The 12,186-nt window shown below is 38.4% G+C and overlaps 1 protein-coding gene across 1 annotated transcript in view; it reads left to right on the forward strand.

Annotated features, from left to right (window-relative positions):
* Positions 1–12,186, forward strand: part of CDKAL1 (CDKAL1 threonylcarbamoyladenosine tRNA methylthiotransferase) — a 667,990-nt gene that overhangs the window by 535,564 nt on the left and 120,240 nt on the right. Inside the window, exon 14 of the mRNA XM_007454853.1 lies at positions 1,629–1,691. Coding sequence (XP_007454915.1) covers positions 1,629–1,691 — 63 coding nt within the window. The remainder of the gene's footprint in view (positions 1–1,628; positions 1,692–12,186) is intronic.

Raw genomic sequence — 12,186 nt, forward strand, 5'->3', positions numbered from 1 at the left:
TTTTTTTTTTTTTTTTTTTTTGCGGTACGCGGGCCCCTCACCGTCGCGGAGCACAGGCTCCGGACGCGCAGGCCCAGCGGTCATGGCTCACGGGCCCAGCCGCTCCACGGCACATGAGATCCCCCCAGACCGGGGCACGAACCCGCATCCCCTGCACCGGCAGGCGGACTCCCAACCACTGCACCACCAGGGAAGCCCAAGAAATAAATTCTATAATCAACAGCTGGGATGATGTTCAGTATCTGTTTTTAAAATATCTATTTTCTAAATTTAAAAATGTTCTCACCTTTAAACGTATAAGAGAAATTAAGAATTTCCAACCTAAGCCACAATCCCTTCTTCTCTTTCACTCTTCATGAGAGGACACACTGGTCTAGCGTTTGGGGGAGGGGGCAGCTTGACAGTTTCTGTCAAGGTAATAAACATGCATTCCACTTGATCCTGCAACCTGACTTCCATAATTTATCTTTTTTTAAAAAAATACACACACTCAAGCTGGCAAAGATGTTTGTGCAAAGATTATCATTATATTTATAAACTGAAATGCATTGCAGGAAAGAAGTTCAGATTTCAGAAGTTTTTGGATTTCATAACTCTGTCTCAGGGATTGCAGAGCTGGATATATAAGCATTTAAGTTTGGCAAGGATAAATTGTGAAGAGGAAAAAAGTAAATTTCAGAACAGTGTATACGGAATGATTCCTTTTCTTTGGAAGTAATAGTAATCAATTGTGTGTGAAGATATACGCACAGAAGGTCTGGAACCATCCACAGAATTGCTCATGGTGGCTGTGGGGGGGTGGACAGATCACAGTGGATTAGTAAACAAGCTGGTTCTTATAGTCGACTCTCATAGGAGAACCGCACACTTCTCCATTGTCACAGACACTGAGGAACAGGAGGTGGAGAAGCCCGGCTTCTTCTAATGACGACAACATCATTGGAAGTGAAGAGAGGCTTCTCTGTTCATAACTGTGGATGAGACTTACATGTCATCATTACCGATACAATAGTTTTATGCCTAACTCAGGTATATTCATTTATTCATTAGTTTAGCAAATATTTATTGAGGGCCTACTGTGTGTGAGACACCATATATATAACAGTGCCATATATACTTATCTGTGTCACTATATAGCAGTGACAGAGCAAAGATAGCCTCACAGCTGCAGGCTCCAGCAGACAGACCCAGGCTGTGACCAGGAACCCTGAAGTAGGCATATTGCTTGTTTAAATGGATGCATGCTATTGCCTAACTCAGAGTAACTGAAGTTGGTATTGCAATGAAATTGAAAGTGTCCTAAATATATTTTTCTTTCTTTTCATAGTTTCTTCTTCATTTTAGTCTCTGAATTGTACATTTATTATAAATAGACTTTTAATTATGGAACCTTCTAGAAAGAGGTTGCCTGACTGGTCTGTGACAGTGATCCACATAGGCATCAAGTGGCATTGGTTTCTGGTTATATCCATTTGTCCCAGGTTGACAGTGTAGCCCCTCAGCTTGCACAAAGGAGGAATCTCTAAATAAACAATGTTGTAAAGCAGATACATACATACAGATAGACAGATACACATGTGTATATTTTTTCCATCAGCGTACTCACATGTTTGTGTTTTCTTCCACAGAAAAAGCAAAGAACAAAAGATCTTTCTCAAGTATTTCATTCTTACAATCCATATGATCACAAGGTAAGAGAAGAATGTTATTAGTGTTCCTGGGTAGTAGAAGTCCTTCTGAATGTATAGCACACTTTTCACCAGTATATAGTGATTTTGAACTACAGTTACCAATTACATTTATATTTCAGTTTTAATTTTTTAACTCTTTATCTCTTGTAAAGAAAAGAGAAGATCTGTATTTCTGAACTAAAATAATTCTATTTTATGCATATTAAAATCTAGTTACATACCATCACTGAAATCTCAAAGACTGTGAAAAGACAGATTTGGGGGGTGTTTTTTGATTGGTGGGTTTTTTCTTTCCAAACAGTGTAGTAGACGAACCTGGCTTTGGAATTGGTAGAGACAGTTGAAATATTATCTGCCAAATGTTGGTTCTCCATTGCTTCTGACAGAAACTTATGTTTCTAAATAAAAATCCTAACAAAAAGCAGTGCCGAGAGTCATAACTGAAATATTCACTCCCGAGAGTTTTGCTGCACAGAAGACCGAGTAGTGTAATAACCCCTGCATCCCCATCCCATAGTTTCATAGACCCATGTCCAGTCTTGTTTCACTTATACCCACACTCTCCACTTCCTATATTTGAAGAATTCTCAAACATCTCTTCATTTATAAGTATTTCACCATATATTTGTAAAAGATAAGTTCTCTTTAAAAAAAAAAAAACGTAACTTTTAAAGAAAACGCTCAACACCACATCTTCATGGGGGGGGGGGAATACATTAAAGTATTCTGAGACTTGTACAAAACTTCTATATCATATAAGGTTCCAGTAAATCTGTTAATTCGAGGTGATTTCAGAAGCAAACAAAACATTCGCACAGTTGAAATGCTAATATAAACTTAAATCTTTATCTATGAATCTACAAGGAGACATGTGGTAAGGATTTTTTAACTAGCCAAAATAAGTAGTGTGAAAACTACTCTCCTCATTTGAGAACACAGAAATGTCTGGATTCAGGAGGAAAAAATTGTGCCAGTTGTTCATAGAAGTTGAAAGAATTTGAATAGCTTCTAGTGTTTCTATAGTGAACAGTTGACTTAAGCATCAGAAATTTGTCAGAAGAGGTGTTTATATTCCACGTGACCGCGGCGATATACAAGACTAAAAATTTTATCATTTCAAGTTACATTTTTCAAGTTAAATCAGTCACTTTGCAGAATATGGCAATTTGTTTGAAAGCGATTGAGCGAGCCAGGCGTGTCTGACAACGCAGGCGGAAGGTGCAGGCTGATAAGTAGTACAAGAGCAAAAGGAATGAGACTGGCCAGATTTCTGATGGGGAAGTTGCTTTTTTTTTTTTAGACGATGCCACTTAATAAACATAAATGCAACAGTGGCTGAAGTTAACATTTAACAACAGCAACAACAAGAGGCTACGACAAATCAAAGGTTTTGCCTGACTTGTCTAAATTTTGCCCACTTCGAACATTTTTTTAATTCCCAGTTAAGGGAAATTCCATTATTCTTTTATTAGAACTCTTAATGGAACTTGGCCATTCACAGCTTCTCCCAGCTTCCTCTTCGTATCCCTTGTGGCACTGTATCAAAGTCACCTCAGATGATTTTGGCTTCCCTTGTGAAGACTTCATTCCTCTACAAATTAGTCATCAGGCAGTGAGGAACTGAATATAGAATGCTAGATGGAGTTCCTTTTGATCTTTGCTTTAAGATCGGTCATAAATTACTGTGCAGTAGCTGGACTGCTTGATGAGTGGGTTTTGAAGCCCCCAAGGTTCAGCCTGTGGGTGTTCTGTCTTACTCTGTACGTGTAGTGAAGGGAAAGGGGAGAGTTTTCCTTCTGGCTCCCGTCCGTCCCTTACTGCCTCCTCCGGATTTTCTAAGCTCCAACCAGGCAAGTGTAACCGTGTTGCTTTTAACTGTGTCTCTTGTTGGTCAGTTTCCACAAAGACTAGAATCACAGGGGTTAAGTCACGTGCACCGTTTTCTCAATATTAGAATGTTCCTTTTTTCCCCATAAATAAAATAATAGAAGGTTGTGATTCAAGTTACTTTGTCTTTTTTAATTACCCAGTTATATTCGAACAAATTCGTTCTCTAGGCAGAAAAAACGTTAGTGTAAAACGTGTTGTAAGATGTGGTTAAAGTTGGTTTAAACATCTCGTGCTCAGTGAGATTCTGGAGTGATCTTCAGGTTAAATATATACATATGTCATAAATAAAAGCTTATATAAAATAAAGTATAGGCTGTCTGGGATTTGCTTTAAAAAAGAATCAAAGGAGGAACGTGGGTAGGGCACAGTAAAATAAGGTTGGCCAGGTGTTGATGATTATTGAAACTGAATTGTTGGTTTGTAGGGGTTCATCATTCTACTCTGTGTATTTTTTTATATGACTGAAATTTTCCATAGTAAAAATGATGCAAGAAGTAAACTAAACTCTGGTCTGCTCCCCGGAGCGAATGTTGTGATATTCTTTTCCTCTCCAGCTAAATCTTTTCAGTTGTTCATTTTTCCTTTGATGTAAATTTGTACCAAAGAAGGAATACTCAGCATTTCAGTGGGTTCATTATGCTGAGTAAACTCAGAAATGCAACTCCTGTTCTAGAGGTGGCATAATTTCCTGGGGCTTCATCCCAAATTATAGTGGGTCACTTAAATGATAGCCTTGCCTACAAGAAACTGTTAAAACAGTTGTCATTACAAAGGGACGTTAGTACCACCGTTTTGTTCTCAGTGAGTCAGTTATATTTGCTCTCCTTTCCTTCCCCCCAACCAAGACTGCTCCTGCCTGACCCCAGACACAGGAAAGTCACCAGGTTAAACAAATTTGTTGTTTGAGTGAAGCCAGGTGCATTTCTTAATCATACTGTAAAGCCATTGTTTAGGTTGTAAATGGTCAGTTTGTTTTCTCTTAGGTGCTGTTGCAAAAAGCAAATAAAGCTTAGGGCAAAATGAGCATTCAAAATTAGTCTTAAGAAAAATACCTGAGTTGTTTTTTTAGACTCTAAGACAAATTTTGCTGGAGACTGGACGAATTTCATTTTGGATTGTTATCTCTGGTCCCATGTCCATTTTTTTAAAAATTGTTTTTGGGAGTTCTCATAATACAACCTTACACAGAAAGGCTTGACCAAACCTAATTCCCATTTATCTATCCTAATAAAAGGGAACATTGGTAAAGGGAATCCAAAGCAGCAGGTAATCTGATTGTATTTTGAACATTATATTCTTTCCTCTGTTATTTTAATAAACACATAATAAACATAGCTTGGAATTTCTGAAAACACATACTAACTACCAGGAAGATTATAGGGATAGAGGTCTTCCACTTCACAGCCAGCCAACCTGGAGTTGAATTTTTCCTTTGGAGAAGTCACAGGTAAGTAGAATAGGCTATAATTAGAACACTTTTATTAAAGGTATGCAAATTAGAATATGCTTTTTATCTTTGGCCTGACGAAAATATTGCCATGCATATAAAAGATGTCTCTCTCTTTCTTATTTCCTTCCTTCCTTCCTTCCTTACTTCTTTTCTTTCTTGTTAGATCTTATCAGAATTATGTGTTTGGAGAAATCTAGGTTTATTAGCTAAACACAGATGTTTTTTATAATCTGCTATTGTAAAAAGCTACTATAAAATATGAAAATACTTGGAAAGAAGAAAGTACACAGTTCTGTTTAGATCTATAGTGGTTTTTAACATCTGCAAAATTGAATAAGTTCCTATTCCATTATTCTTTTATTAGAACCCTTAATGGAACTTAAGGGGCAGAGATTATTTAAACAAATAATCTATATGAATTAATATATACTTGACCATTAAAAGTGAGTTTTTAACAGGCTGTCACTGTTATAGTTTCTGTATTTTGTGAAGTAGGCTTCTCATTTTCTTTTAGTGACTGTTGTTGTTTTAATAATTTTCTACATTTGTAAAATGTTCTACATTTCGTACATAAATCAATGGACAAGTAGAAACATTATTATATGGCTCCTGTGTTGGTGCAATAAACTTTTCTTTGTCTTTTTGGTGACCAGTTTTTTTTAATGATTTTTCTATACACATAGACATGTATCACTTGAACTGTAAACAAACTCACCTGTCCAAAAAAACAGCTGCGTGTGAATACACTTGATAAGTTAGCATGTGAAGAGATAGAAAATCACTCGCTCCGAGGGATTTTATGTAGCAATCTTAGCCGTCAAAAACACAGCCCGGAGCCTGAAAGTAAGCCAGCCTAGGCCCAGACTGTCAAAATCATCTAATTCTCTCTCTCCGCCTCATTACTTCTTCAGTTCTCCATCCACAAACAGTCCAGTTTTTTTTTTTTTTAATAGTTCTAACAAACATAGATGCCTGGCTTCTCGAACCACAGTCAACCCTAGCAGCAGTTAAAAAGAGGGTAGTTATTGCTTCAAGAAGTCAGAGCCCCATTAAGCAGTGGCCGCATACAAAATGAAGTCAAGGACAAGGCCATAAAAGCTCTAAGTCATTAACAGAAGGACTCTAAAAGTGCAGCTGCCCAAGTCCACTTCATTTGGACCCAGATATCCCTGTAATACATTTTTGTAGTCCCGGAATAAAATAATTGGACCAAAATTATATCAAGAAACAGATGTTTTGTTTAAAAATAGTAGAGATGTGTATAATCTATTTTTACAAACTATTTTACGAATAAATTTCACTTGTCTTGAAAACTCTCTTAGGAACAGCTGGTTCTTAATAAGGTTGGATAAATGAAGTATGTATTACTATAGAGAGTGGTTTAATAAAAGAGAAATAGTGAAAGAATGGTTGAACATGTATTGGTAATTGGGTTAAGGACAGAAAATATGTGGGAGCATAAAAGATGAGAAGGGTAGAATCAGTCTTCCTCCAAATTATTCATTCATATAATTAGACACTGTACAAATATTAAAGCCTTTGAGAATTATTATAAGATATTTTTATCCTAAAGATTACTCTAGGCATAACTTGAGTGAATACTTGTAAGTAGTGAATCAGTACAATGCATTTTTAACTGAAGTATTAAGTGTACAAAAGAAGTTGATATGTATTTCCCTTATCCACCCTTCTAAGACTACCTTAAGAACTGTCGTGAATACAACCACTTGCAGGAATTCATATCTCCTAGTGCACAGTGAACTATATAATAAAAAATGTAAAATTATATTTTCTGCGGCTTCATTTGGGCAGAAGCCCAATCTATTTCAGAAGTCTTGGGACAGAAAAAGTCTTCAGTTATACAACCCCCTTTCCTCCCTTAAGAGATTAGTAGTCTCTATGACATCAAGTTTCATAAATACATATATCATACCTTAAGCAAAAGGGACAGTTTCGTTTCGGAAAATCATGTATTGATTTACATTTCTCCATTAATCAAATATATCTAGTGATTTAAGATAAAAGTTACTTTATCCAGCTCTTTATGTTTGAAGAATAATGGCCATTTGACTCCATCCTCAGGCAGCTACAATACTGTCAAACCTTCCTCATCCCCTGTGCTTTGAATAACATCATGCAGCAGCAGAGTGCTGTGGGTTGTGCTTTAGAGAGGGAGATGCAGACTTGGATTGTTGCCTGCTGGCCCTGTTGAGCTTTGAGCTATCTGCTGTCTGGAAACAGCAAATTCAGTTTTTAATGGATCCAGCACTCTACGATAGCCAGATTTTCGTGGCACATGCAGAGAAAGAAACAAGTTATTGATTTGGCATGTTTTTGCCATGCTTAAAACAGTTCTCTGCAGCAGGTTGGCCAAAGCCATTTGTGCACTTACCTCCATTCCCCGTCTCTGGCAAAGACTAAAAAATGTTTAAAAAGTAATTTTCAGGATGTTGCTAAATATCAGGAACAATTGGATTAGCTTCTAACTGTTTGAGTTCCCTTATTGTCATGCTAACATGTGTCATACTAAAACCATGCTCAGGTTATGGCCTTGAAACACAAGGAAGTGAGCGCTTCAGTAAATATTAAACCCATTTCATTGGCTCCATGAACTCCACTCTAAAGTCGGTTGAGTAACTCAGTCCCAAAATAATGGACATACTGAAAAGCTCTTTTGGTGTAAGATCTGTGCTTCCCTCTCTGGGTGACCATATAATTGTTGCCAAAGAGGCAGATATAGTTCAGCTGCTTCCAGCTTCAGCAATAGGTATCTCCAGCCACGCTTTTGCTTCCTGATGAATATGCCAACCTGATCCAAAAGCATTTTCCTCATTTTTAACTTTCCTCAGCTTGTGATTCAAGTTGAGTAACAGGTCATGTTTCCTTGAGCCTAACTTTGATATTGTACCTATGTATTTTTTTCTTTTCCTTCTAACATGGCATTGTTCTAAAAATCAAACATTATTTTTTTACATGTTGATTTAATTTACCTTGTTACTGTAAATGCAGGGATAGGTGGTATGGAAGTATGTGTAAATGGCAGAGATTTTAGTGATGTTAAAATGATATATCCAGGAACCCATAAATGTCAGAATTCTACTCTGGCAGTTTACCTTGAGGATTGACAAGGAGACTGGAATCTGATTGGACCATTATTATTGTTGTTATATTATCATCATTATTAAACTACTTACAGCACACCCTGTAACTGGTAATATTCTCAAAGCTTTACATATACACATAACTCATTTAATCTGTATACCAACCCAGTAAGTGCTGTTATTATCCCCTGTTTTATAGATGAGAAAACTGAGACACAGTTAAGTAACTGCTCAAGGTCACACAGCTAGTAAGTTATAGAGCATTCTAGCTCCAGAGTCCATGCCCATCACCCCTATGCCATGAGTAGCTGCAAATCTGCTGAGTAAGAGGCTCTGATAAAGGTGGGCTGACAAACACAGCTTAAGTTCAAGGTCAGGATGGGCCTTCTTACCCTGCCTCTTTCCCTCCAACCCCTAAATCTAACTAGGCAAACTCTATGTAGAAACAGAGGTAGGAGAAGGAATAAGGAGAGAGAAAGGACAGCAACAGTCCAGGGGAAGAGTGTCAAGGATTCCACTGACTGGCCTTCTTGTAAAGCAGACAGTAAAGCAGCCAAGCTTGTGCTGACCACTGCCACCCTCACCTCCACTCTTCCCCTGTCTGATTAATTCACCATCAGCCTGGGGCAAAGGAAACTTGATTTAAGCTGTACATCAGGGCTGCTATCATCAGGGACTAACAGATGACTGTTAAGCACTGTTGGGCACACTTTTACTCACAGAACCCTGTTCACCGTGCTCTCCTTTCAGCTCCCCTCTGTGAGGGTGGGAATGGGGCAAGTTCCAGCCAAAGGATGGGAGTTCTTTAGGGCCAAAACAGCAGGGGATGTCCAAGCCAGGGAAACAGGGCACGCCAGCCTAAAACCCTAGAGCCCAGAGAAAGGTTGAGGAGAGAATCAAATGAAGTCCAATGGAGATGGGAAAATGGCAGCAGGCAGGTTAGAAACTGGTAGACTGCTGTCCTGTTCCATCTATCAGGACACCAGCTAGCACTTGCGACTTATTTTATGGGCAGGTGGCGTCATGAGGCAAAAGTCAGAAAGTTCCCCAGGTCCTGACTAAATGTCCTGTTTAGTAGCATATTCTCTTCCCTCCACCTTCCCGCCCAGCTACTCCCAGGAAATATCAGCAATAGGGGAACACAAAGTTCATGATCAAATATTTTGCTAACATTCAGTACAAAAGTACTGATAAAAAATTAATCAAAAGAAAATCTGAAAGGCAACAGAAGCAAAAATAAACAAGTGGGACTACATGAAACTAAAAAGCTTCTGTACCACAAAGGAAACTGTCAACTAAATGAAAAGGCAACCTAGCAAATGGAAGAAAATATTTGCAAATCATATATCTGGTAAGAGCTTAATATCCAAAATATGTAAAGAACTCATACAACTCAATAGCAAAAAACCCCACAAACAATCCAATTAAAAAGTGGGCAGAGGATCAGAATAGACATTTTACCAAAGAAGATATACATATGACCAACAGGCGCCTGAAAAGATGCTCAGCATCGCTAATCATCAGGGAACTGCAGATCAAAACCACAGTGAGATATCACCTCACACCTGTCAGAATGGCTGTTATCAAAAAGTCAAGCAATAAGTGTTGGCGAGGATCTGGAGAAAAGGGGACCCTTATGCACTATTGCTGGCCATGCCTCTGTGGAAAACAGTGCAGCAGTTCCTCAAAAAATTAAAAACAACTACCAAATGATCCAACAATTCCAATTCTGGGTATTTATCCAAAGAAAATAAAAACACTAACTCAACAAGATGTATACACCCCATTGTTCATTGCAGCATTCTTTACGATAGTCAAGACATGGAAACGACCTAAGTGTTCATCGATAGATGAATGGATAAGGAAAATGAGGTGTGTGTATACACACACACACACTGGAATATTATTTAGCCATAAAAGGGAGCCTTGCTATTTGCAGCAACGTGAATGGACCTTGAGGGTATTATGCTAAGTGAAATAAGTCAGGCACAGAAAGACAAATACTGTATGATCTCACTTAAATGTGGACTCTAAAACAAAACAAAACAAACTTACAGATTAAAAAAAAAAAAATCAGATTGATGGTTTCCAGAGGCAGGCTGTGGCAGGTGGGAGAAATGGGCAAAGGGAGTCAAAAGGTGCAAACTTCCAGTTATAAAATAAGTCATGGAGATGCAATGTACAGCATGGCAACTATAGTTAATAATATTGTATTGTGTATTTGAAAGTCGCCAAGAGAGTAAATCTTAAAAGTTCTCATTAAAAGAAGAAAATCTTGTATATATGGTGACATGTTAACTGGGCCCATTGTGATCATTTTGTAGTGTAGACAAATATTGAATCATTATGTTGTACACCTGAAACTAACATAATGTATTTCAATTATACCTCAATTTAAAAATAAATAAAAAAGAAAATCTACATAGAAATGGCAGTTACTACATTTTAAATTATTTATCAGGCCTAAAAGTATCTCAGTTTCTACTGTCATTGATTGTATACCTGCCTCTACGAAATTCACTAGCATAAGGAAGAAATCAGCAGAGGAAGGAAGAGGAACTGCATTGCACCGAGAGCCAGAGTGTGTGCATGTACCACTCATCCCTGGGCTGCTTGCCTCTGACTGCTCCAGCAGTCACCCCCATGCTGACCCTCGAACATCAGTCTTTGCATGCAGTTAAATCATATCACCAGTCTCTTTCCTTCTTGATACATACCTGCCCCAAACCTTTTTTCTATGTCTCACCACCAGTGGGCACTACCACTTACCAACCTTTCCCAACAACAGACTTAGCTAGCACACCCTCCGCTTGATATGTTAGGCCTGTTGCATGTTGGGTTGCCAGTTAACAAATGAAAATACAGGACACCCAGTTGCATTTGAACTTCAGATAAAGTGAGGGGTTTTTTTGTTTGTTTGTTTGTTTTTTTAGTATAAGTATGTCCCATGCAATATGTGGGACTTATTTATACTAAAAATTTATTCATTTATCAAAAAAAATTCATTTATCTGAAATTCATATGTAAGTGGGTGTTTTGTTTTTATCTGGCAACCCCAGCTGCATGTACATTACACTTTTCACTTCAGCAAATTGAGATAGATGAAAGGGAAAAGAATATCCAAAATGGAATGAAATAAAAAATGATTTTAAAACCTCCACTGTCTATAATGTGAAGGATATGAGCAAGTTTCTTCCTACTCCTAACACCATCGTTGTATAATGTGCGTGGCCTCCCTGTCAAAGGCTGACACCAATGTCAGACATAGTTTTTCAAACATTCACAATTTTAATTAAGAAGATAAAACAAGTTACTCATTTAACTTTTGTTCTCTAAAATCTTATGACCATGTTTTATCCTGGGAAACCTGTTTGGAAAATTGCTTGGAAGACACAAAGAGAAGTTAAATTCAAAAGTGCCCGTACTGGGCTTCCCTGGTGGCGCAGTGGTTGACAGTCCGCCTGCCGATGCAGGGGACGCGGGTTCGTGCCCCGGTCCGGGAAGATCCCACATTTCGCGAAGCAGGCCCGTGAGCCATGGCCGCTGGGCCTGCGCGTCCGGAGCCTGTGCTCCGCAACGGGAGAGGCCGCGGCGGTGAGAGGCCCACGTACCGCATAAAAAAAAAAAAAAAGAAAGAAAGAAATCCTACTGTAAATTTTGAATAAAGTCCCCCCCCCCGAAAAAGTACACTTTGTTTCTCAGCAATACATTTTATCGTAAAATATATTAATGACTTCTTTGTAGCTGAAGTTATTTTTATTGAGATGCACTAAAAAGCATTAATGCCAGTGATGCTTAAAGCAAGTAGTGCAGGCATCCACTAGCGAAATGAGGGTGCTATTACTGATTTCTTTCGTCTCTAGCTCTGCTGCTCAAGTTTTCAGATGGTTGAAAATCCTTTGATTGGTGCAGTGTGGGTTGATGCTGTTTGCAGAGTTGGCTCCCCAGGCCTGGCCTCTGTCTTCCTCAGCACATTATTAACAGCGGCTAAAGGCCCCAGTCTTGTACCACTCTCCTATGATCACCAGCCTTCGATACAGATTCTGACTTGCAC

This window comes from Lipotes vexillifer, unplaced genomic scaffold (assembly GCF_000442215.2).
Source record: "Lipotes vexillifer unplaced genomic scaffold, Lipotes_vexillifer_v1.1 scaffold428, whole genome shotgun sequence".
NCBI lineage: Eukaryota > Metazoa > Chordata > Mammalia > Artiodactyla > Lipotidae > Lipotes > Lipotes vexillifer.